Source organism: Rana temporaria, chromosome 1 (genome assembly GCF_905171775.1).
Source record: "Rana temporaria chromosome 1, aRanTem1.1, whole genome shotgun sequence".
Classification (NCBI taxonomy): domain Eukaryota; kingdom Metazoa; phylum Chordata; class Amphibia; order Anura; family Ranidae; genus Rana; species Rana temporaria.
In genome coordinates this window covers 148,111,844-148,139,588 of record NC_053489.1, presented here as the reverse complement: position 1 = coordinate 148,139,588, position 27,745 = coordinate 148,111,844, and the positions used below count along the sequence as shown (strand labels likewise).

At 41.8% G+C, this 27,745-nt stretch overlaps 1 protein-coding gene across 2 annotated transcripts in view; it reads right to left on the bottom strand.

Moving 5' to 3' along the window:
* DMXL1 (Dmx like 1) overlaps positions 1-27,745 on the bottom strand; it is a 212,268-nt gene that overhangs the window by 46,869 nt on the left and 137,654 nt on the right. Inside the window, exons 25-31 of one of the 2 annotated variants that reach the window (XM_040343979.1) lie at positions 26,730-26,915; positions 25,201-25,277; positions 24,701-24,831; positions 18,770-19,018; positions 17,055-17,168; positions 4,823-5,004; positions 1,230-1,363 (exon numbers count right to left, since the gene is read on the bottom strand). In XM_040343979.1, coding sequence (XP_040199913.1) covers positions 1,230-1,363; positions 4,823-5,004; positions 17,055-17,168; positions 18,770-19,018; positions 24,701-24,831; positions 25,201-25,277; positions 26,730-26,915 — 1,073 coding nt within the window. The remainder of the gene's footprint in view (positions 1-1,229; positions 1,364-4,822; positions 5,005-17,054; positions 17,169-18,769; positions 19,019-24,700; positions 24,832-25,200; positions 25,278-26,729; positions 26,916-27,745) is intronic. The other variant, XM_040343987.1, reaches the window with a different exon arrangement.

Below are 27,745 nucleotides of genomic sequence, written 5' to 3'. Positions count from 1 at the left end.
TACAAAGCGGGACCTCCGTGTCCCCCACGGCGGAGGGGGGTGGGGTGGTTGCTCCCATCAGAGGGAGAGAAAAAAAATACCTTTTTTCAAGGATATTTTTACCTTGTAAGAATCTCTTCTCCACCTGCTGTACAAGCCAAGTACGGACTGAGCTCTGGTAAAGACGACAGAGCATGGTAAGTGCATAGACTCCCTCTAGTGGAGATTTTAAGGCATGACAATCTCTTTTCCTTAAAGTGGAGGTTCACCCTATAAAAAATTTCTAACACTACATCCAGCACCGTGCTGCATATAAAATGACACTGACCTTTATTTATTTTTGCCGTAGATATCGTTTACCCGTGGAATTCACCGCGGCTTCCGGGTAGGGAAACCCGCGGGAGTGGGCGTTCCTATTGTCATGCCAATTGATTGACGTGCTAAACGACGGCGCACACAGCGCGTCACGACTTCCCGAAGGAAGCTCGGGTCGGCTCTATTCGGCGCCTGTGCACTTGGCATTTCATTGGCATGACAATAGGAACGCCCACTCTCGCGGGATTCCCTACCCGGAAGCCGTGGTGAATTCCATGGGTAAACGATATCTACGGCGAAAAAAAAGGTCAGTGTCATTTTATATGCAGCACTGTGCTGGATGTAGTGTTAGAAATTTTTTATAGGGTGAACTTCCTTTTTAAGGGAAGAAATACATAGACATTTAAAAATAACCAAGTCTCTTGCTTACCTTATTGTCGCCGCAGGATTTTACTGAATTAACAGAAAAAAAAATCCAGTTTTCACTCATCACCGTGGGCCGTGTTTAGCCAAACCTTCAAGGACGGGACCTTGGGCCATGTATAGCACCCCCTCAGGAGTTTTAGGTAATTTTACAAAGACCTAAACCCTGGAATTATGGGGTCCAGCCCTACAAAGAGGCATTACAGGCAAAATTTTGTGCTTCGTATACGAGGTCCCCCTTTGTAAGGAAAAAAATGTAATCCAGCATGGATACCTCCTGGAGCTCTTCAGAGCACTTCTTCACTCGTGACCAACACCTTTAAACACTGGCAAAAAAACTGATGTGCTCCTGGAAGGAGGAGGGGTTATATAGGGAGTAAAATTCCATAATTAGGGTTTCAACACCTGGAGGTGGCCTATTACCCATTAAGTAAATACTTAAGGCCCATGATGTACGATAAAGAAATACACTGTTGCATTTCTGATCACCACCTTGCATTGCCGTGGTATACCTATATGAGTTAGGATTGGAGTGTTCCTGGACCTGGACTTCTGATAATGAGACATCATCATCATCCTCATCATTGCTTCCTTGACTATCCTCTGAATCGTACTCAAGCCTGTTTTGTAAAAGAGGAATAAAAGGCTAAAAGGGGAAAAAAAAAAAAAATTATAAACAGTCTGTACAATTGTTATTCAAATTTTTTTAAACATTGAAATACTATGTTACAGTCAGTGTATATCAATTGGTTTACAGAAATATATATATATATATATATATATATATATATATATATATCACAACCAGCAATACACACCTGATATTCACTCTGAGGAGAAACAACACAGAATATGGCAGCAAGAACTACAATTGTTCACACTGAAAATACCATCGAAGGCGGCAGAACTTTGATAATGCACATCTGGCACCACAAAAATGGGAACTCGTTTTTTGTATACAAGCGAAAGATGAGCTTAGTAAAAGTCTTATAAATATGTGCAAATGCAAACTTGATTCTATGTATATTTTCACCACACAAGACAACATTCACAATGCTGATTTAGTCCAGTGTGAATTGTAGCGGCAGGAAACCTCTGATTCCTGCTCCGACTGGCGAAATGCAGCCACCAGCCCAATTCACTATGACAGTTCGTCAGCAGCCACAGCTATTCCTGCACATCCAGTAATTACCTACAGTGATTGCTGGTGGGCGCATTTTGTTCAGATTCCTGCCACTACACCAGCCTAAATTGCCAGTGTGTATGTAGCTTAAAAGTGCAGCGCTGCATAAATGTGGCATTTTTACTTTTGACGCCTGATAAAAGTAAATCTGGCTATTTAAGGGCCAAGGTTAGGGATAGAGCCCAATTATTAGAGCTATGTGTTAGGAGTTTATAACTTAAGGTTATACAGTATCATTTTGAACAGGTAATGTGTAAAGGGTTACATTTTAGTGGTAAAAACTTACTCCAACTTTAAAGTTGATGCAAATCCTAACTAAATAACATTTAGTTTGCTAAATCTTGGTGTATCAAAAACATCAAAAAAAAATTCTCTATGTTGCCCATGTATAGCTTTGTTTGAAGCCACTACTTGTCTTTATGCATGCATGGACTATGCCTGCGAAAAAAAAAAATCTTAATTTCTTCATCTAAAGCCCTATAACAAGTTCAGTGCCTGAATAAAGATCTTCATAGCAGGTTTAATATATATTTATATATATATTTTAGGTAAAGCTGCAGATTTTAAAATTATTTTAAATTCAAAAGTTTTTTCCACCAACAATAAAACATACATGAGTTTTTAATGATTGGGGTTTTCATACATTTTAGGTGTTTTGAATTATTAGGTTGATTGTTCTTAACATGTTACATATCACTACCCATGCCGGAGTGACAGCAAGAATTGTAGGGCTATCAATCACTGCCAACTCTAAACAAATGACCTGTATGTGCTTTTAAAGTGTTGCCTATGGAAAATTTTGGCTATCAAAGTTAGTCATTGTTTCACGGGCATGCACAATTTTAAAGTGGGAGCAAACTCCCATGCACAATTTTTACCTGTAGGTAAGCCTATGAGATAAGGCTTACCTATAGGTACTTTGAATATCTCCTAAACGTGCACTGTTTAGGAGATATTTACTGTACATGCAGCCAGTGATGTCAATGGCACATGCGCTCTTCAGAGTCCTGTGCTGTAAACGGCGGCTCCCACATGCATGCGTGGGAGTGGCGTCATTGCGGCTCCGACCAACCATACAGCTGGAGTCTGCAAACCCAGAAGGAAGACTGTGTGAAAATGGAAGCCCCTTCACAAGTTAGAGTGCGGAGATGGAAGGCTTCACAAAATTTCCTTGTATGCGATGCAAAAAAATATCTTTCATATTTTACATAAAAATTGGGTCATTTATTGCACCTGCATGTCCTAAAATTAACTGTGGTATAGGTTTTACTGAAAATTTGTGATTGACACACCATTGCACTAATATCTTTATGACATGATATTAAAGTCTCATTTATTTTTAGTTCAAAAAAACAAACATGTTATACTTACCGGCTCTGTGCAGTGGTTTTGCCGAGCAGCCCAGATCCTCCTCTTCTTGGGTCCCTCTTTGGTGCTCCTGGCCCTTCCTCCTGTTGAGTGCCCCCACAGCAAGCAGCTTGCTACGGGGCATTTGAACCAAGCTGAAGCTCCCTGTGTCAATTCAGACACAAAGCCACGGCCCCTCTCTCCTTATTGGCTCACTTTGACAGCAGCAGGAGCCAATGGCGCTATGCTGCCGTCTCAGCCAATGAGAGGAGGGGGAGTCATGGACAGCTGAGCCTCTCGTTCAACATCGTTGAAATTGGATGGGGTTCAGGTAAGTATTAGGGGGGCTGCTGCATAAAATGCATTAAGATAAAAACTTCTGTTCTGCTTTTACAAACACTTTAAAATGTTGATCAAAAACATTGTAGCTTCCTATAAGACTTGATTTTTTAGTTGCCATTGAAGACAAAGGATATGAATGAAGACTGAAGTAACCGCACAGAGATGCTGAAGCTCACATGTATGTTAATTTTTAGGGCTGTACAAATTAACTTTTAATTAATCGATTAATCTTGAATTTTTTTAATCGATTAAAATTCTTTTGATTGGTACTCACCTCTCCGCCGGCTTCTGGGCCTTCAGGGAGTTCCGTCGGAGATCCGGTGATGTCACGGACACCGGCGGGGCTTGCGGTGTCCATCTGAAGGGCTCCTTTGCTGTGCCTTCATATCTGCATGCCGGCGGGACCTTACTATCTGCCACACACAAGGGCTGTTACACTTCCCTCCATCACTTCCCTCTATCAACCTGGGATTCTACAACCATCCCCTGGGAGTTGTGATAGTTCCCTTCATGGGACATCTACATGCCGAAGGACTGATGTTAACCTCTCCTCATCTGGATTCAGCAGTGGAATCGTTGTACACATTTTTATACCAGTATCATACTTGGCTACATGTTTTTATGACTGATTTGGTACCGTTTGGTATTACTCGCACCATTTTTACAGTTTATGTAGCTACATCGATTTTATCTCCAAGGAGATCAGCTAAAAGTAGTTGGATCTGTATGTGCGTTCTAATTAATCGAAATTAGTCGATTAATCGATTTTAAAAAAAAAACGATTAATCGAACAGAAACTTTGATCAGTAACAGCCCTATTAATTTTCTATGAAGCAAGGCATGATTGTGCCGAGTTGGCAGGCTATAAAAAGACAGTGTTCCACCACCAAATTAACAGTGCCAGCATTCAAAGGGGTATATAATTCTGTACAAAAAGCAGGAGCCAACCTTTGACTTTTTGAAAAGTGGCAGACATATTTATGCTCAGATGCAAAATAGTAAAAAATTTGTGTACACCATTTTTCTTTTTTTTTTTTTTTTTTAACATGTTTCCCCATTTCATTCTAGGATGTACTAGATAGCGGACAGTACTTTTCACAAAACCAAAATAAAGGCCAAGTGCAAATAAACACTGGCTTATTTTTTGTCCTGGGTGCTCTGGTGGCAAATGCCTCTACTAAAACACTGAAATTACACAAAACATTATTGGACCACCACCTTCTTTACAGGTACCTTGGCTATAAAGTAATCCCAGATGCTGAGCTCAGGAGGGATGAATTTTTCCCGGAAAATAGACGACCCCTGCTCCAACACCGGTGAAGCAAAGGTAGATGGACTTTCTTTGGACTGAAGTATTGTAGAAGATTTGATGCGCTTAATCTGGTCACTTTCTTCTATAGAAGGGGATACCACAACTGCAATGAATGAGACATATATGGATATGGGAAGCAAATGCTATAATAAAACTGACAACACTCAGAACAGCAAACAAACATTGCCTAAAGGCTGTGTATCTGATATTTAAGAATTGTGTTTCAAATTAATTAGATAAGAATACAAAAGGACAACAAAAAACACACTGCAAAACACAGTCTTGATCAATGTTCCATTTGAAATATGCCAACTGGAAGCAACTCACCTTGGTGAACACATACAAAACAGATTTTGCATTTAAATAACTTTAAAATCAATTTAAAACATGCGCAAACTGCATGCACATGCCAAACGTAAAACGTGTTTCGGTCAGTTAAAGTCATTAACTATAATAAAGGTAAAAAACGCCAAAACATCTATGTTATGCTATTATAAGTCACAGACTACAGATGAAACTGTGATGGTGTGTGCTGTAGAGTGCAGGCTGACCTGTTAAATAGATTAAATAAAATGTAAGCAATTCCTTGACATACATATTCAAAACAGAAAAGTGTTATTACTTTGAAGACAACCTTGGTAAGAAAGATACTAAAATGTATGTAAAGGCAAAACTTGATTTAGACCCTCGGTCAGGTTTTATTGCGGTCTATTGCTGCTGTGAAGATTCGTCCTCTCCATTTGACATAATAACCAAAATAAATTTTAGGTGGTCACCAGAGCAAGAGGTGAGGGCAAATCACCCAATGAGAACTTACCTCACTGGTGAGGTTTCCCTTAATTTTCTGTTATGTCTTCAGGACAGAAAGTTAAGGGAAATCAACTCCGTGGCACACAGATCACCAAAAATAAAATAAAACTGCCAGGGTTTAACCCTTCATTACTCTGGACAGCACAGCTAGTTGTGAATCTACACTGTGGAAGGACTCTGACACACCCCTACCTTACTCAGGAAAAAAACAAAACGTCCCTCTGCTCCAGTCTACATATTTAAAAATATGCACCTGGTGGATATGGATATCAAGACACGTTTACTTACTTATACTAGGTGTATTTAAAAAGTACTTCTTTTTTATTAAACTGCAGAAATTTGCAAAGTGTTTTTATTTCTGCCCGGAGTTCATCTTAAATTTTCATTAAATCAGCAAAAGTAAACAAAATATTGAGTAATGTAAATTAATGGTAAAGGCACATACACTTGTAAATTTAATGAACTACAAACATAATTACAAATAAAAAATAAAAAGCTCTGGTTGGAATCTAATCATCTGCATGGCTCTGGAGGTATAAGAAAAAAACAAAATATGAGTGTACATGTACATTAACATGCACATACATTATACCTTCATACAGACACATCTTGTTTCTTACATGGTGACCAAAAGAAATGTATATGTTTCAGGGAGTTCTGTGTTCAGGACATGCAGAAGTCTCCATATTAAGAATCATTATGCATTTGTATGTTGTTTTCATGGTAAACATATGATTGTACAATATTGGTAATGTGCACATACCACCACATAAAGCCCTGTTTTTTCACGTTACCAGTACGGTAGATAGAGTATCTGTATATTAACACCTCATTAATACCAACAAGGAAGCTGCTGTCCTAGTTAGGAGTAAGAAGTAACCCTGATTAGTAGTGCCCTGATTATTAGTGTAAATATCCTATCACAGAAAGACACGTCAAGTTCCCTCCCTGAAACAATTTCCAGCTGCTTTTATCTTGTGTGTCGGAGAACATGTCAGAGGTTCTCATTTACATCCACTTTAACTATGAAAAATTTGGGATATTGTAGTTTGTTGCCATTCCACGAGCATGTGCACATTTTGAGTCCATTTACTTGACGCAATGTCATCTTTTGTTTATTTCCAAAAAAATTGTATTACATTAAGTTTGCATGCACTAAAATTAAATTTAGGATATTTTTCCTTAAAAGTTACATTTCTTGAACGGTCAAGTATTGTGCAACATAAAAACAGTGACCATTTCATTCTCCAGGGCCTTGGCTTTCAGAAAAAATAGGATTTTTTGTACTCAACGTAAAATCCTTTTCTCTGTCGTCCATGGACGGACACAGCTCCTTAAATCTTGACATGTGGGTGAGGACTAGGCAGAACATGGTAGTGATCGTAAAACATGTAAAACTTTAAGAGTTAAACAGCCCCGCCCAGGGGTCGGGAATAACCCCTCACCCTGCAGCATGCAGCTCAGTTAATCAAAAAGCAGTACAAACTGTCCATGGATGACAGAGAAAGGGATTTTACGGTGAGTACAAAAAAAAAAAATCATATTTTCTCGTTTGGTCCATGGACGGACACAGCTCCTTAAATATTGACATGTGGGACGTCCCCAAGCAGTGTCAGAAAAAAAATGAATGAGGGGTGGGAACAGCAATCAAATTAGACTTAACTTCATCCCAAACAAACAGCTCCTTAGCGGAGGAGTTGCAACCTCAAACAGCCGCATGCAAAAACTTGCGGCCACAGAAAGCATCCGAAGATACACTCACATCAACCTTGTAAAACTTTGAGAAAAAGTTTTAACAGACGACCATGTCGCCGCCTTACACACCTGAGAGACAGATGCTTGATGTCGGAAAGCCCAGGAGGCACCAATTGTCCTGGTCGAATGCGCCGCAACAGGAAAGGGATCCACCTAGAAATGGTGGCTGACAAGACCACCAGGCCCTTCTGTGGACCACACACCGACACGAACAGTCAGATCTCCGGAACGGAGCCGTAGCAGACAGGTACACCCGTAGGGCACGTACCACGTCCAAAGTATGTAGCGCAACCTCCTTGTGATGCAATGGCCGAGGACTCAAGGATGGAAGAACAATGTCCTAGTTTAGGTGAAAAGCCAAAACTACCTTAGGAAGGAAAAAGGGCTGCGGACGCAATACCGCTTTATCCTTAGAGGACTAAGTAAGGAGACTTGCAAGAGAGGGCTGCCAATTCAGAAACCCTTCTGACCGATGCAATGGCAACTAGAAAAGCAACTTTCTAAGAAAGAGTTGAGGGGAATCTCCCTGATATTCTCAAAGGGAGGTTCCTGAAGCACCGAGAGTCCCACGGAGGAAGCAGTGGTCTAATCGGGGGAATCACGCTTCGGACCCCCTGTACAAACGTACTTGCCAGTAAGTGAGCCACCAGGGGCCGTTGGAAGAAGACAGCCAAGGCTGAAATCTGCCTTTTAAAAGTACTTTAGGCAAGTTTCGGATCAACTCCGCGCTGTAATAACAGCAGGATCCGAGAAACCAAATCGTCCCATATGCGCCAAGCCATCTCTTCACACAGAGATGTATATCTTCCAGGTACGATACCCGATATTCCGGGAAGAAGATTTCTGGGCCCTCAACATGGTGAAGATTACTGAATCCAACAGACCACGGTCCCTTAGTACCTGGTTTCAATAGCAATGCCGTTAAAGCCATCGACTGTAAAGCAGGATGAAGTATGGGACCTTGAGACAGAAGGTCCTGCCGCATTGGCAGACGCCAGGGAGCATCTGCTACCAGCCTCATGAGGTCGGCATACCAGGGACGCCGGGGCTAGTCTGGGGCGATTAGAATAACCGGAATCCCCTCGGCCTCCAGTCTGCGGAGTAGACGAGGAAGCAATTTCATTGGGGGAAGGGCATAAATTAGCAGATACTGACCCCAAGGATCCCTGGACCTGGCCACAAACCGACACCTTTGTCCACATCTGGTGTGCCCCATTTCCGACAAAGGAGTTGAAAAACCTCTGGGCGCAACGACCATTCCCCTTGGTCCAGCATCTGGAAACTCAGATAGTCTGCCTGCCAGTTTTCTATGCCCGGAATGTAAAAAGCCGATAGAGCCGGCACGTTCCTTTCAGCCCATCTTAGGATGTGAGCGAACTCCGACGCTGCGGCCGAGCTCCTTGTTCCTCTCCTGATGGTTGACATAAGGAACTGCTGTGGTTTTGTTCGACTGGATCATGACCGGATGCCTCTGAAGTTTCTGCGACCACTTGGAGAGGCACAGTCTGATCGCTCAAAGTTCGAGGACATTTATTGGTAGGAGAGATTCTTCCAAAGTCCAGCGGCCCTGGGCTGACTGAACCCCCCAGACTCCCCCCAACCGGTCAGGCTAGCGTCCGTTGTGATCACAGTCCAGTGGAAAGGAAGGAAAGACTTCCCGGAGTGAAGTGCCGGGGATGTCAGCCACCAAGTCAGAGAGGCTCTGACTAGGCGACTTACCTGAATCGAACGATCCAGAGACAATGGGGATGTGTTCCATTTGGACAGAATCTCCCTCTGCAGCACCTGAGTATGGGATTGGGCATACAGTACTGCCTCAAAGGAGGCTACCATTAGGCCCAGGACTCTCATACAGAAACGGAGAGATGACCATTTGCGGGATGTCAACGACCTCACTGCAGCCTGGAGCGCCTGCAACTTCTCCGGAGGGAGAAAAACTTGCGTCTCGAATCAGCCCCAGGTATTCTAGGCTCCGAGTCGGAACACAGACTTCTGGAGGTTCAGAATCCATCCAAAGTCTTGGAGAGTCTGACTGGCTATAGACACGTCCTTCTCTAATTCTGAGCTGGAAGCAGCGCTCAGAAGAAGATCGTCTAAGTAACCTACGACGGCAATGCCTCGCTGTCTCAGCAAAGCTAGAATCGGGGCGAGCACCTTGGTGAAAACTCTTGGTGCTGACGCTAGGCCAAAGGGGAGAGCCACAAATTGATAGTGGTCCTCCCCAACTGCGAAACGCAAGAACCTCTGGTGCCTGTCGCATATGGGGACATGCAATTAGCGTCCTTGATGTCCAGGGATCTCAGAAAGTCCCCGGGATGGAGCGCAGCTACCACCGAGCGAATCGATTCCATCCTGAATGTCCGAACCTTTACAAAGGCATCGAGGTCCTTGAGGTCTAGGATTGGACAAACTTCGTCCTTCTTTGGGACCACGAACAGATTCAAGTAGAATCCCTGAAACCTGTCCTGCGGTGGTATGGGTATGATTACCCCGCACCTCAACAAGTCTTGAACTGCCCCAGTCAGGGCAGTCCGACGAGACGGTAGGAGAGGAAGATTTGAGGGAAAGAATCTGTTTGGTGGACAAGAAACAAACTCGATCTTGTACCCTGAAGAGACCACTTCGCAAACCCACTGGTCAGAAAGCAGGGAGGTCCAGCGAGCTGTGAACCTGCAAGACGTCCCCCCACCCAAGTATCGGGTGGGGGCAAAACTTCATGCGGAAGCAGATTTGTTTGCGGGCTTGGATTGCTTACGCACCCAGGGACGCTTCTGTTCCCCAGTTGGGCCTTTATCGGCTTGGGAGGGTCTGCTAGCAGGTCCTGACGAACGAAAATATCGCTTTTGTGCGGGAAAGGAAGGCCCCCGGCTTACGGGGCGGCCCTTTACCCTTGGTGGACTGAGGTAGAAGTGTGCCCATACCACCAGTGACATCCTTAATAATGTCGTCCAGTGAGGCACTAAAGAGCCTCCCACCTTTGAAAGGCAAATCTGTCAGAGCTTTCTTAGAAGCTTGGTCAGCGGACCAGCATTTTAGCCACATCAGGCAGCGCAAGACCACCACTGATACAGAGGCCCTGGAGATTAAAGGGGTCACATCCAGGATTGCATCAAATACGTACACCAAACCCTGCTGGTCGGCCAGTGTCCCAATTTCTTGTGGAAGCTGATGCTCCTCCACTGCCTGGTGCAAAAGTTTAGCCCATTCAGTGAGCGTCTAAGATACCAAAGTCGCAGCCACTAACAACTGCAACGCTGACCCCAGCATGGCAAACACGGTTCGAGTAACCGCTTCGGATCTCCCATCAGTAGGGTCCTTAAAAGCAGGGGTCCCCTCTACCGGGATAGTGGTTACCTTGTTCAACCTTGATACCGGGGGGTCAACTACAGGGGGAGGAGAAGCTCATTTTTTCAAAAGGCTCTCTTCAAAGGGGTAATGGACCGCCATACGGTGAGGGACCACAAAAGAACCTCTGTGGCCGTTCCCATTCCTTATCTATGAATCTGTCAAAGAAATCAACATAAGGAAAAACCTATACAGAGCAGGTCGGTTTGTGCAACCCAAAAGGGACCGACAGCCCAGTGGATGTCCCAGCAGTATCTTCAAGCTTAAGGGTGTCCCTTACTGCATTGATAAGTGCTCCCACAGGTGCTCTGTCCTGCACTGACCTGGACGAGGAGTCCTCAGTGCCCCGACGGTCCTGGTCTGCATCCTCCGACACCTCAGAACAGGGGTCCTGTGTTGAAGCCAGGCCGGAGTCAGAGTCGGAGCATTTGCCAGGAGATGGCGGGAGGAGGGGCGCTTTTTACCCCCCTTATGCCTGCATGCCACTTACAACCTGGCAACAAATGACTCCAGGACTGCCGACAAATGGCCATGGTAACCGCAGGTGCAGGGGCACCAGCTGCTGCCTCTGAAATGTCTTGGGAAAAAATACCAGCTTCAGACTACATTCCAACCCACTGACAGTCCCTAGGGACTAAGTCAAGACACTTGTGACAAAAAATGTCCACTCTCCTAGCTGCGCTGACTGGGGGGGTGGGGATTACCCAGGGACTCACCACCAGCCAGAGACTGCCCAGCACCGTTGTCCGCTCTGCCTCACACACAGTGTATGACTGAGGTTTTCTGTGAGGTGATTAGTGCTATTCGTGCTGTTCAGGAAGCTTCCAGCGCTAGAGGCCAAGCCATATAGTAAAAAAAAAAAAAAAAAAAAAAAAAAAAAAAGACGCGTGCTACAGGAAAATGGCCGCCCACAATGAAGACCTGCAGAAAAAACGACTAGAAAATGGCACCCGAGCACACTGAGGTGGACGAGAAGGCTGCAGGGACGCCGAGCACCAAAGAGAGCGGACCCCGACACCTCCACAGCCCCCAACCGGGATACAGAGACCCTTACAGGTACAACCCGCCTACACAGCAGGCCCTGCCATGGGGAGGAGAAAAGAGGGGGGGGGAGACAGAGAGGGAAGGGGGACAGGGGACCCCCTAATGACCCCCCAGGAAGCCCAGTTGTTCCAAACTGACAAAACAGGAGGAACTGTACTTGCCCGTTCATGCGTGGACATTGCTGGTGCGTTCTAGACAGACTCACCGCCGGACATACGGAGTGGCTACCGGCCATGGCCCACTGTGACTGAACCCCAAGTAGGTCAGTCATATGTGGGCCCCGGAGTAAAAAACTCACCGGCCACCCCTGGAGCAAACGGGGCATGTTGTGGCCGACCCAGCGCTCGGCTAAGGTCAGCTCACGCTCGAAGGCCGGACTGGGGAGACTACCAGGATCTATAATATCCAGCTTGTCACCCAGCCGGCACTTGATAGAAGATCTCAGGATCAAAAAATAAAAAAAAAAGCAAAAATTTCTGTAGGACTCTGGGCCTAAGGGGGAGCCAGGTCCATCTCCTCTACTAGGCAGAAAAAAACTGAGCTGCAGGGTGAGGGGTTATGACCAGAGGGACTGCCCCCTGAGCGGGGCTGTTCAACTCTGTTAAAGTTACATGTTTTAAGATAACCAACATGTTCTGCCTAGTGCTCTCCTATAAACAAAAACATAACCCAAATGTCAAGATTTAAGGAGCTGTCCCCGTCCATGAACGAAAAGACAAATATGTATTGTTTGATGGTCCCAAGTAATTTTCTAGCATAAAATGCGGATTTTAACATTATGTGAAATATAAAAAAAAATAACAGAGACAGCAAGTGGTTAAAGTAGAACTATAGGCAAAAAAGTTGTTTCCATTTTGGATAGTTTGGATGAGTAAAAGGTTTATACCACTCTTACCACTATCAGTTGTTTTGCCATCTGTGTCCCATTGGGTATAGCCAAAATAGGAAGCGAGACGAAATCCCTCCAAAAGGGAGGGAATCCCTGGTTGTCACCAGAACTAGTGCCCCATTCCCCTTTATCACTGTTCTTTGTACAACCCAAAATTAGGGATTTTTTTCTCTTTTTTACTTAGGCTGCATTCACACCTGAGTGCATCATTTCAGGCGGAAAGTCATGCAATTTTTGCTGCGATTTCGTACAGATCAAAAGGTCACCAATGTAAAAAGAAGCTCATGTGCTTTTTTTGAGCTTCAGGTGTTTTGCTTCATGTGACAGAACGCTCAGATGTGAACAGGGTTCATTTAAATGAATGGAATTTTGCTTGTTGGGCGTTTTGGAACTTTTGAGATGAGCGTTTTCCCGAGCTGAAAACGCTCCGGTGTGAATGGGCCCTTTTGCTTCTGATAACAGCAAGCAGGAAATATAGAGAGGGTGAATCTCCATAAAGGGTGCACATACAGCTCTCAACCCATCTACCACATAATACAGCCCTCAAAATTTCCACTCGCCTGCTAGCATTTGGCGAGTGGATTTAAGCTGGGGGCGAGTGATGACAGGGCTGCATGACCAATGTCCCTTCAATCTGTGCCTACACTTAGAGCCCCGATGCGATTGGCGGTCGAAGAGGAAAGGTGCATGCTTGGGAAAAGTAGTCTGGTGAGCCGCACACAGGCAGAGCAGTACACAGGTGCTCTCCTTACAATTCTCATTAAGCCATGGGACCTAACAGTATGACCTCTCTGAGCCTGCCCCCCTCCCCCCCGACCAATGTAGCTGGAGAGAAGAGAGTAGGGAGCAGGAATTAATGAGTCCGGTGGAGGATTGCGAAAATTACCACTCTGGGTGTCCCAGGTAGGCAGTGCAGCGCTCACTGAAAGTTACCCTGACATGAAAGCGGCAGCCTTCTAGTTTGTGCAGTTTTCTTCTCCTTGTGCTCTATGTAAGTGTCCAGGAGTTCAGCCTGAGCACTGTGAACAGACTGGTCTCAATGTGTGCTGTGCGCTGTCAGTGTGCGCTGTGCTATGGTGTCAACGGCTGTGCAGTTGTGTGGATCTCGGCGCTGGATTGTACTCCCTCCCACTGTGCTGCAGTTCCTCTTCTCACTGCCAGCCTGAATAAAAGGGGGATGTGGGGACATGCAAGCGTGGAGCCGCACACACAGGCTCCCGATGATGAGATGAATAGGAGAGGGAGAGAGAGGATGGATGGATGGGAGTTGCAGAGGAGACAGCAAGAGAATGGGGAAGAGATCCAGTTCTAGTGCCCTGTCCCTCTGGTCTGCCCCCAGTGCCCTGTCCCTCTGGTCTGCCCCCAGTGCCCTGTCCCTCTGGTCTGCCCCCAGTGCCCTGTCCCATTTTGTTAAAGTCGTTTTTGGTAATATTAAATTGTGTAACTTGATTCTGCATAAAACATTTAACAGTGACATTCCATGAGATAATCTACGAGGGCGTGTTTAGGGGCGCAATTAGGCGTGGAGCAATGTATGAATTAGGTGGGACAACTGGTGGCGAGTAACTCTTGAGGCCTGGCTATTAGCTCAGGGCTTGAAATTTTGAGCCCTGACATAATATACCAATGTTTCTGGCCAATATGAGAAACTATATGCACTAAAAAGCACTATTTTGCCCCATATATTACTTGAACATATTTCGCCAGGTTTGCCAGCATGTTCCTATGACATAAGAGGCCCGGCTGAGTGGAAATGTTTAAATTGTAGTAATAACCTCCTGCACTCAGGTGTGTGTGGTGATGGCAATGTGTAACACTTTTCTGCTTGGCTGGCTAAGTAGAAATAGTGCCGATGGTCTTGCTGCCCTCACAGGACCATGGGTGTTCTGTACTATAACAAAAAAAAAAAAAAAAAAAAAAGAGCGTGCACCGACCTAGTGCATTACCAAGTAACAATTTATTAGGAATATGAAGTTTGTAAGTAGAATACATTGCTTTCATATTCCTAATTGTTATCTTTGTAATGCACTAGGTCGATTCACCGGTCAGATCACAAGGGGTGGTGCAGACTTTCTGTTCTTGGAGCCCAGGACGGCTTCAACTTCTGAAATGCACACCTTCACAACAGTGTCCTACTTGACTGGCATCCAGCATACAGGTCTCTGCTGCAATGGTATGTGTGTTTTGGCTATACAACAGGTATGTGGTATCCATATGTTGGTTACTATTGTTTGAAGCATGTGACTCTCAAAATGCACAGACACTGTGAATTTTAGCTAAAAAGGAAGTGTATATATTTATGTGATTTTAATTAGTCTGTGCTGTTACCTTGAGAAAGGGGTTTTGCCTTAAATGATAAATTTTCCTCATGATTTATCTATGTTTACAAGATATTACCTTTCCATTCTTCACCAGTTTAAAATGTGAATGTCCTACAGTGTTGAACATAAATACAAAGTAGATGTTCATGTTGTTGAATCCCAGGAGTGCACATCACTTGAACTTATTTCACACTTTAAGTGAAAAGTGAAAGTCAATGCAAAATGTTCAGCTGTAGAAACCCTAACCCTCTCATTTCGCATTATTGCTAGGAATGCAGAATTACTGATATAATTAAGTGGTAAACCTTGCCTCAAACTAGGTAACTGTTCATATGTGCTGTAGTGACAGCACCACACAATAACTTGGCAGTAATTGTTTCACCTCTGGTGCCACTGTGGTTTTGCAAGTGAAATGTATGCCCCCTACCCATAGAAACTGACAGTACAGAAACGTAATCTATCGTGCCTAAAGAATATTTGCCAGCACAAATTTCCTGCAAATGTCATACAACTACACAACATGTGACAGAGTATCAGTAGCAGTACTCCTCATACTTTAGGTTTCAGCTTTTAAAATAGAAATTAGGGTAGGTGTGCCGATTTTAGACTATAACTTTAGTTTAGGTTTAAGTTGACAGCATTTTATAACTTAAAGCAAAGCTTTACGCAAAAGAGGAAGCTCTGCTTGTCTGCCTCCTCCCCCCCTCCACATTTGCACCTTTTGGTGGGCAGAGGGGAGCCGGTAACCCTGGTTTTGACAGTTCAACACCCCTCCTCCTTCCCCCACAATCAACCTAATCAGAGAACGCAGCACGCTTTGCGCAGTAGGGAACTGGCTGAGAAAACGCAAGACCAACAGCCGATTGAAAAATCAGCTTGAGTAAAGACACCTCTGGATTAGAGCCTTTGAGTCAGGCTCTTCGCATCAGTTACACATTCATTTTCTTAAATGGTATTACTTGGATTTTCAAAGAACATTTAAGAAACTTACTGTACCAACATTTTCTTTCATTCCTACACTGGTTTCACAAAATGGCCAGACCATCTGAAACTAGTTATCATTGCACCCTAGTTGGCTAAACTACTTTTGAAATATTCTTCCCACCAAACTTTACACATTACAGAATCTCGAATTCCTTCACTTTTGAATGTTTGCATATGTGTTTAATATTGTAAAATAAATGAAAACTAAATTTAGTACAACTACAGCAGGTACACCAATACCAATGCTAGTATGAATATTCTGTTGATGTATGTTGTACACTACTGCTTATGTATGCAACATGTTCAGATCAGCGAGTGGGTCAATAAACCCTGAGGCCTCAGCAGAAAGCCAGTGATTTATGTCCATATAATTTCTATTATCTGTACTAAAATTAGGACAAAGACATTAGCAAGAACACTTTTAGAGGAGGGAGAAGCTCTGTCATACTGCAACTCCAAGCAAAACTTACACTTAAGAAAAAAAAATGCAATATCAAAAATACACACAATATCCCAAGCATAAAGCTTTTCAAACTGAATGTTAGTAAAAAAGGATTTAATAAAGAGCACATCAAGCAAGAGTCCATGGATTTCTAACAGTTTCTGCCAAATACGTTTTAATGTATAGAATTACTGAACACTAATCTCTTTTAGTACTCAACAAATAAATTTCTGTTTCAACCTCAGGAAAGTCCAGCTGAGGTATACATAGTAAGATTAACTTGGATTTTAACAACGAAATACAGTATAAAATGTAAAATAAACTTACTAAGCCACACTGGTATTGAGTACCCAACATTATTCAATATCACAACTGAAGGCACTTAGTTTAAATCAACAATTAGAAATCCATGGAAAGATTACAAAAATGCAGCCTTATGACAAATAAAAAAAAAAAAAAAAAGTAAAAAAACGTAAAATATAATGTAAAACCACTCCAATGCTGGTCTGTTTTCTTAGTAAGCAAAATCAGGTTAAGGCCCCAGCTAAAATCTAAGTCCTTGCCTGCAGGGCTGGGAGGACTATGAGTACTGATGGCAGTAAGGGCTTTGGTAAAGCCAACACATTCCATGGAGAACACAACTACCTGATGAGGGCTGGGAATAGAAAAGTATTTCCCTGCCAAAACAAAAAAGAGAGAAAAGAGTTCAGAGCATGTGATGGGCTATCAAGGGTTCTAACAAAACACATTAGGGAGTGGTACTTATAAGAAGTCTGGGTATTCAGTCTGACCACCTCATTTTAATAAAGTTGTTGGTTTGCTACCCTTGATACCAACCAGTTAATTTGTCACAATACACTAACGCATCTTCATACTTTAGAAAAATGATATTCAGACTACCAGGAAGCTGCATCACTCAGTAGAACACTGCAGAATAAAGATGAAGGCCTCCATTCAGTTGCTTTGTGCGTAAATAACTAAGGTACTCCTAAACCCATATTCTCAATGTACTAAGCTGTATACATTTATATTATACATGTACTGAAAGCTCAACCTTAGTTTAGGCAAAATATCTGTTAAATAACCATAATTTAAAAACTGTTCGCTCTCGTTCTTAATCATTTTAAGCGCAAGAATATAGTGAATGAGTGTTTACCTGGTAAGCAGACTCAGAGCAGCGCCCAGAAGGGCTTGCTTTAATAATCACACATTTTGCGGAGCCCCCCAGGATTGCTCTATTACACACAATTCATTCAACTCCAGTAGTCAAATGCTCTGAATAGCCCTCATCTACCGCACAAACGCACACAGTTATGGGCGGATAGTGAGGTACAGAAAATAAGAGCGGACAGACCCATGCTCTCAACCACAGAAGCGGGTTTAAAAATTCCTACAACAGAAAGCCCTGGGTGATCCAACAAAGTGTATGATGATCTATGCAGGAAAGTGTGAGGATTGCTGTACTTGCACTGTTTAGAAAGTTCATTGTGAACAAAAGCTAATTTTAGGTGATTCAAACATGCATTTCACAGTGGAAGGGCTTTGCCATAAATCTGTAACAAAAGTTGAGATTGGCTTCCCCAGTCAGTATCCCTGTTGGTTCTTTGAAATGTTTGTGATATGAGTAAAGACTTGGCCAAGCTAACTTTTACAAGTCCAGATCTGTATATCACACTTCTGATTTTATCTTAATTGTATTATAAAAGGGAACCGGTCATTATTTATTATAGGCATGCCTCCCACTGCGGAATCCTGGAAATGCTAAATCTGAGGTGGACAGGTTAATAGACAAGTTGTTACACAAGCTATGCCATGAACAAACACCAATCTCGGGCAATGGGAGACTCTAGGTTTTGAAGGAAGCTTCAGATATAATACAATTTAACAGCTGTCCCGACAGGTTCCCTGTTAAATCCTACAGCCAATCATATTATCCCCAAAGTGTTTTAATGGAGCAAAATCTTTTACGGCATATGATTTCAAACACTAAGTACATTTACCCTCAAAATAATTATTAGATTGGAGATAATTAATAAAACTGGATTGTGCTTTTTGATTAAAAAATTCTAGCAAAATCCTCCTTACATATGTAAACCTCAAAGGGTTTACTAAAGGGGTTAGAAGAGAGAGATTACATTTATTAAGGAAAAGGAAGCAAGTAGGTTATTATGCTAGTTAATACTGATGTGCATAAATACACAATAAGAAAGACAGAAGACATTCTTCATTAAACATTTCTGACACAATGATAAACAGATGAATTTAAAAGAAGACCAACCTGTGACAGGTTTAACAGGCATCTGCCCCCTGCATGGGATTCGTGCTCCTCCTCCATAGACCGCAGACCACATCTTGTCATTCAGAGGATGAGCAACGACACAGAATAATTCCTGGCTGGAGTGAGTGGCTAGTCCATGACTGAACAAACTCAAGTAGACAGCAGTCAGAATTTCACAAAGCAGAATAGTGAGCCCTGGTTGAGCTTCCTCTCCAGCAGAATTCAGCAAGCGAATTAATGAAGTAATTCCTAAAAATGTGAGCAAACACAATTTATTTTCAGCATTCATTATAAAGGGAATGCATGTATTTTTTCTTTTTACAGATTATCTTTTATGAGGGACACAACACAAATATATAGTCAGGCAAATATGAAATACAGTATACGGCATATAAATATTATGTTGCCTTCTGCATAGTCAGCAGGTGGAGCTTTAGGCTCCCCTTCACTTCTCTTCAAATTTACTATCTGCTGGGAATAGCCTGTTTACAGAGATCAACAACTCAAGCAGCAAATTTACACACACAGTTTAGTCCATTTCCATGAGACCCATGAAACCAAGAAGGCCGATTTGGCTGTGCTTATACTTTGTCACCTATTGATTTTTTATACATAGAACAATGGTTTAAAATAGTTTAAATCGGTAGTAAAAACATTTAAAAAGCAAAAACAAAGCCTGCAAGGTTTGTGCTAGTATGTGCAAGTACATACCACATACTAACATATTATGAAAGACCTACGTAAGAACAAAGCCCTCCAGTGGTGGCTTTGTTCTAAGGCCTCCATCTTCCCCCGGTCTTCCTTACGGGTTCGAGTACACACTTTAGAGAGATATGCCTTGTTCATATACAGTATTATGTCTAAGGATTAAAACTATTTTAGGGTCTGCTACAATGTAACAAAACAATACATACCCTTTCAAAAGAAGAAAAACATTATCTAAAAATAGACAATATACCTGCTAGTACAAAATGAAAATTAGGGTCTATTCACACAAGCCAGCATATTTTTTTTTTTTTAAACAAAACTTTATTGAAATGTCACACAGAAATTTCATAAAGTTGTGCTGCTGTGCGGTGAAAAACGTAGTCCATGCACTAGTATTTTTCAGCACACTGTGCCCGCACAAAACCGCAATGCAGTGGTGTGAATCGCACACACAGGAGACGAGGCATTTTACCTTGTCATGCGGTGTGAATAGAGCCTTAGTAAAATAGGATGCAACAACATAGGCAAACAAAACTAGAACACAAGCGATTTATATACAGTTTCTACCAGATGAATTCTAATAAATAGTATTTCTTGTCTACATGGCCAAATATACTTGTGATTTAGTCTCAGAAAATCTTCAGTCTGGTAAACTTTAGTAAGATTAACCGGGACAATTACTTTCTAAAATTATAAAACTAAAATGTACTGTCCCAGCAATACTGTATTTAAAACAAAATATGATCTCATATGGCACTTGATTTTTTCCCTGTAACATGACAAAAAAAAAAAAAAAAGCCTTAACCAGCTATCCACCAAGGTAAGTCTATAAACGGCATGTAGCAAGTGGTTAAAGCACACACACAGCTGCTGCCGTGAGCCTGGTACCAGCTCTAACAGCCTGTGAAGGGCCTATTAGAAAAAAAAAAAGTGCAGAGCTAAGGTATCAAAAGGCATGCATAGAAGTAAAATCTTACAAGCATGTTCAGCAGACCAAGCTTTTAGCCACAAAATCCTGTGCATGAGAGATTGACACTGATTAAATGCTATTCTCAAAGAGCATCACGACAAAACAATAGGGCTGAAGGCATCAGAAGAGCAGGGCTTTCAACGACATACTGTTAGCCTCTGTTCATGTGTCTTGACCAGTTAGTGATAGACTGGCAAATGGACATAGCAGCAATTACTGGTTGCATGGCTGGACCAAAAGTGACAAATTTGTTTGGAATCTAGGAGCCAGCTAAAAAAAAAAGTTAGGAGCCAGAAAACGCGCCCGTCCCGCCGAGCTTGCGCGCAGAAGCGAACGCATACGTGAGTAGTGCCGTATATGTAAACAATGTCCAAACCACACTTGTGAGGTATCGCCGCGATTGGTAGAGCGAGAGCAATAATTCTAGCCCTAGACCTTCTCTAACTCAAAACATGCAACCTGTAGAATATTTTAAATGTCGCCTATGGAGATTTTAAAGGGTAAAAGTTTGTCGCCATTCCACGAGCGGACGCAATTTCGAAGCAAGTTGGGTATCAATTTACTCGGCGTGCATTATCTTTCACAATATATAAAAAAAAAAAAAATTGGGCTAACTTTACTGTTGTCTTATTTTTTTATTAAAAAAAGTGTATTTTTTCCCAAAAAAAGTGTGCTTGCAAGATCGCTGCGCAAATACAGTGCGACAGAAATTATTGCAATGACCGCCATTTTATTCTCTAGGGTGTTAGAATGAAAAATAAATATATACAATGTATATACAGACTTTGGGGCGGCAGGGGCATCAAATACTTGAAGGAAATCTGCGATGGTTCTGGGTTGTTCACATTTCACAGATTGAAAAAAAAATTACAATGTACGAATTCTTTCTTCTTCAGGTTCCAGCAGCTCAGTCACGCCTTTGACTCACAATTTAAATCGGTTCAGCTCCGGATGGAGAATGACGATCTCTAAACTCTGCTAAAAGATGCTGAACTCTCAAAGCCATCATCTCAAATATACCAAGCACTGCTGCCATCCATTCAGGTTGGAATGGATGGGTTGTGTGATCTGTGGCAAACGGAAGTGCAGAAGCTGGACAGTGAAGATATGCGAGATTACCCGCTAGTTGCAACTAGTTGCAACTAGGGACAAGTTAATCCAATTCAAAATCCTGCACAGTATATACTAGATGCCCCAACGCCAACGCCATTACCACATATACCCAACCTCATCACCTGCTTGCTGGAGATACTCTGATACCCCTGCAGGCTTCCTACATATATTCTGAGATTGCCCACAGGCTCAAGATTATTGGAGGGAGGTAACTCAATGTATCCATGGGTTAACTACCATACCTATTCCTCTTACAATCAGAGTCCGTCTCCTTGGCCTTGTGGAACAATTGGCGTTAGCTAAAGAAACCCGCACTCTAATAAGCATCCTATTTTACGCAAGGAAAACCATAGTACCAAGATGAAGTCGGCAAATCCCCCTGCCATCATGGAAAAAAATGAATACAATGATACCCCTCTCTACAAAGCAACATATTTGTCCAGAGGATGCCCCAAAAAATATGAAAAAGTCTGGCACCTAGGGACCGATTCAGAGTCTACGATGGATGATGAGCCCATGGGGGAATGCCCTAGTTAAATACCCTCAGTAATTACCTGCGAGTGCTGAGGTCCATGCCCTAGACAAGTGAGTGGTGGCATTAGTCCAGAGGTCTAAATTTAACATAAGCTTTGATCAAATTATCAAGCTGTGCATAATATAAGATTTTTGTTTATGCATTTAGGAGTGTAAGTGAGAAGGTCCGTTTGTTTTGAGCAGAGATCATATCACCGTACTAAAGTAAACAAAATGTGTTTACCTAAGTCCGTGAAGTCACGGAAGGTTATTTTACAAGTTACCAGGTCTAAAATATACAAGTATCATTTAAGTATTGAACTGTGAATATATCTTGTAATAGAGCTTGCATATTATCTGAACATTAATCACCATTTATCCCTGATATATAGAAGTATATCTAATTATTTGTGTTATCACAAACTATAGCTGATTTTAATTTGCACTGTATCTTTAATAAATACCGTCGGCGTATAACACACACTTTTTTCCCCCCTTAAAATCAGGGGGAAATCGTAGGTGCGTTTTATACGCCGATCCCCGCTGTCTGAGGGAAGAGGAGCGAGCGCCGCTAAATTACATAGAGCCGAGATCTTCTTCCTGTGAATCCAGCGCTCCGTCACACACAGCCATGCCTCCTGGCCCTGCATTGGACTAGTGTACTGTCTATCATATGAGCAGGGACAGGAGGTGTGGCTGTGAGTGACGGAGCGCTGGATACACAGGAAGAAGATCTCGGCTCTATGTAATTTAGCGGCGCTCGCTCCCCTTCCCTCAGATGTAATTCAGCGGCGATCTCGCTCCCCCTCTACCCTCGGTGACAACAGAGATGATCTGACGCTGAAAGGTAAAAACTGCACATTGGCACTGAACAGGGAGAGCATTTTGATAAATGTATAGGCTGCAGATGGGCACTAATCAAACTGCATTGAAGATCAATTCTGCAGATGAGCACAGATCTGGCTGCATTGATGCTCAGATACCATTATTTTGCTTCCAAGTGGTTCATTTAAAAAAAAAAAAAAAAAAATTCCTGAAACTTCCCTCTTAAATTGGGTGCGTGTTATACGCCGATAAATATGGTATATATTTTAAAGTAGTATAAACATTTGTATCACTTGTCTTCAAAATAGCACCGATAAACTTAAATTTCTTGTTTGTATTGTAAGAAATGTGTAAATCTCCCAAATCAAAGATTTGCATATTTCCATAAATACAATACTATTTTATTATTTCAGTATAAAAATTCTGACAGTGTTACTACGCATAGGGATCTGTTTTGGTTGAGGAAAATCAAGTGTGGTTAGACAGCGAACTGCTTCACTTGTCCAAAGTGGACAGCAATGGCACAAAACCAGGGTACCTCATAAGCTTCAGGGGAGGTTCTAGAAGCATAAAGTTTATCAAAGAATGCAGACATAGTGGCATAGAAATCTGCTTGGTCTCCCAGGGAAAGGGAAAAGATATCAACCTGAGCAATATTCTGTGTTTCCTTGCACCTGTAATCCACCATTAGTGATAGGATTCCCAGTGGGGTCCTCACCATGAGGAGTGTGGAATGGATGGGGTTTTGCATGTTTGTAGAAGGTGCAGTAACCAGGCACTGATCAAGTTCTTGTGGCTTTGTTTCTGTAGAAGACAGCCACTGGAATGCAGCAAGTCTGGTGAAAAAATGTCATCTGGGAAGTGTGATGCAGTAACCCGTTCCTTCTTAGACTATGTCCAGATAGGAGACAAAAAAAATGGAAATGTTAAAATTACTTGCTGAAAAGCATTAGGGATAAAATGGCATGGAGTGCACCATAAATTAACCACTTCCCAAAATCCTCTGCCCACTAAACTGTATAGTGAACGAAGCCATGCAGTGGGGTTTATTTTTGCACTGGAATTGCATGTTTTGGATTTGTTTGGACATTTTATTAACTAATCGGTTTTTATCTCATCAATTATCCTTCTGTTCACCCATTTAGTTACATAGTTTTTCAGTCAGCAAGTGCCCCCTACCTTCTTTTTAATATTATTATTTATGTGCAAACATTTTTAGGTGGCTGCTGCTATTTATTTTAGGTTTTAGATTATTTCCCTTTGGAATGCGCATTCGTTCCCCCCTTTTTTAATATGGGTATGCTCAAGGATCAGCCTTACCAAATGCTAGGATCGAATCACCTAAATGTAGCAGTACGCAACCCCATGATCTATGAATAACAGTCCTGCGTAATTAAGTTTTCAAACACTTTCTGTGGGATGTAGTACATGTCTTAAGACCGATGTGTATCATAATGAATGAAAAGGGGTGCCAAGCAGGATACACATATTAACTCATGACACAGTCACAGTGTAAAATCCACAAAACACAATTTTTAGTTAAAAAAAAAAAAAGTCCCCTATGGACAAACGTGGCAGATAAAATGTGTTAAGAGAAAAAGTGTTAACAGCTGTGTAGCCAGCATGGATCATAGAGATAACAGATATATTATTCTAGGTGTCGGATTTACGAGATCTGCCAAGCTGCATAAGGGCAGCCCTTCCAGCTTCAAATGAAGCACAACTGAGTCACAATTATTAACAGGTTATTAATAGAAATCTTTACAGCTCTTAGAAACCATTCAAAGTTTTGCTTAGAGTACCTGGCCAATGAGTGGGAGATGTGTTTGGTATCACTGCTTCATCCAGACTTGTTGTTCTTATTGGTTGTCTGTGAATAAGCAGAACACTCTGATACGCCATACCTGTGAATGGATTGGTCTGCATGGAGGCACTGAAATAAAAAAGACATATTGCTGATGTTTTTAATCTAACACAGGGTTTCACATATGTTACATTAGCATTGTGCAGCCGAAACCTCCTGGTCTGACTTGTATATTGCAGAACCAAGGTTGCAGCTTACAGAGCTCAATAAACCCCATTCACTTTAGTTTGCACAGCACTGAACACACCCAAAAGCACAACAATGCCTGTGTATGCCCACGCATATACATGTATTTTAGAGGATGTTTGAAGTGACAGTAACCAACTTCTATTTTAAAATTTTGCTCTCGAGTTACTGAATATATCCCATTTCCAGGGCCTTTGTTTTAAAATGCATGTTGGCTTATACAACATAAGCAGAAATATAAATCTACTGTACCTGTTGGCTTGTCCTCCACAAAGGCACTGATATATGCAGGCAGAAAGGGATGCAGCTAGAGTATGCATTACATAAATCTGGAGAACAAAAAATAAAAACATGTCTGTAAATATTCTCTAGATAAAATGTAAAACTCTTTCATCAAAAAATAAATAGCAGTTTATACAGGTACTAAATAATACATTGATGAGTACCTTGCAAGATGTAGGCTGGGAATTGCATGTGTTATGGAGGTGCTCAAAAAGTTTCAAGCACTAGGACTCAATATTTAAAACGATGAATTAACTTTATTTATCATAGTACCTTTAGACACCAAAGTATGTATTCTAGGACTAGGTATTCAACCAGAAGAAATGGTTACAGAAGAATTTCAAACATTACCTTATTATAAAAAGAGTAATGACCAGACACTGTAAAAATTGTACTACTCTACTTACTTTGCAGCCAAAGAAACAAAAGGTAATCTACATTACTTATAAGGGTTGTAAAGGTTCGTCTTTTATTTTCAAAATTGGTTCCTTTAAGCTAGTGCATTGTTGGTTCACTTACCTTTTCCTTCGATTTCTCTTCTAAATGTTTTTTTTCTTTGTTTGAATTTATCACTTCCTGTTCTCCTCAGTAAGCTTTCCACCATCATCCGAGCGATGGAAAGTCATTTAGAACAGCTTACTGAGGAGGAACAGGAAGTGAGAAATGCAGACAAAGAAAACAAAGAAAAAAAAACATTTAGAAGGGAAATCGAAGGAAAAGGTAAGTGAACCAACAATGCACTAGCTTAAAGTAACATATTTAGAAAATAAAAAACGAACCTTTACAACCCCTTTAACTATTAATTTGCAAGTTTTCAAGAGCAGGACCCTCATTAGCCTCTTGTGTTGTAAATTATATTTTGTAAAAGGCTGTGCAATATTAAAGGGTCACTAAAGGCAAACTTTTTTTTTTTTTTAAATAACAAACATGTTATACTCACCTCCACTGTGAAAATCGTTTTTGCACAGAGTGTCCCCTAACCCGGTCTTCTGGGGTCCCTCGGCGGCTGTCTCGGCTCCTCCTCGCAAAAGCTTTCCACCTTAATGCGAGCGAGCTCGCATGGTGGAAAGCTTTTGCGAGCGCGCTCCCTTGATACAGCGGCGGGCCATCCGCTGTGATTGACAGCAGCACCAGCCAATGGCTGCGCTACTATCAATCTGTCCAGCCTAGCCAATCAACGGCCAGGCTGGGAACCGAAGAGGATCACGTAGACGCACGAGGGACTTACGAGGGGTCAGGTAAGTAAAACGTGGGTTCGGGGGGCGGTACATAGGATGCATTAAGGTGAAAAAACATTACCTTTACAACCCCTTTAAACCAAGTGTACTGCATATCTGTACCAACTGTAATATTATATATTGTATTCTTTACAAACTGTGTGGGAAAATGTTGAGTGGGTGGGATCAAAAGGATATTTTTTGCACCTTTTTATGTTTGTTAAGAAATTACAACTATTCCCAATAAAAATAGCTCAATTAAAAAAAATATATAATACATACCTTGTTGTTTTGTATATCCGGATGAGGCGGTGAATCAAGATTTATTATGGCATGTAAGATATCATGAGTTAAGTTGCTCAGGTGTTGCAAAGGATTGGCTACAACAGTTTTGGCACTTGCTGTGCAAGCAAAAAGAAGTGGAATTGAAGTCTGCTCTGTCTGAGGATTGGAAAGGAGTGAGCTATCCTAAATAAGAAAGGAAACAAAATTGAGTAAATGATAATAGTGCAAAATCACAAGCAATATAGAATATAAGAAATATAAGTACTAATGTGCAAATAAACAGCTAAGTAGCTGCCAACATCAATGGTGTTCTCACACAGTGCTAATTAAAATGTATCACCCAAGATAAGTGAACAAATAAAAGTATACATAATCCTTCATAAGCAATACTGTGCAATAATCCAAAAACGATACTTGAAGACAATGCAGTGCAAATAATAATAAAATGCGATAGAAAAAAAAAATATTTCTAGATGGAGGATCCAGCACATTTTTATCAATGTGATCTCAAGTGCTCTTCAGTATGTGAATTTAGGTTTCACAGGCAGAATTGTTCCCAGATGTCAATTTGCCCTTATGATGTTCCAATATTTCTTGCATATTCTCTCAATCTGTTTATGCTGAATATTATAATCCATCACCAATGGAATGTTGTTTTTTGTTCAGTATTTTTAATTGAGTCTTGAATCAAATTTCTCTGTCCATTTGTGTTACCTCTTGTATCTTCTGTTGCATAAATCCATGTTGCTAGCCCTTTTGTATAAATCCCTCTCCAAAAATGTGCTGAATCCTCCATCTAGAAATCATTGTTCCTTCTTTGAGGGGAAAGGGTATTATCCATGTAAAATTTGCTTACATTCAAACATACATAAGAAAAAAATAAAAAACGACATTCAATTTTAAATCTACAGTAAATGCTAAAGAGTATTTGAGGATTTTATATAATGTAGGACTGAGGGGGGTTGTCTCGCTTTTAGAATGCCCTTGTCGGATCCAATATGTACGAATGACCA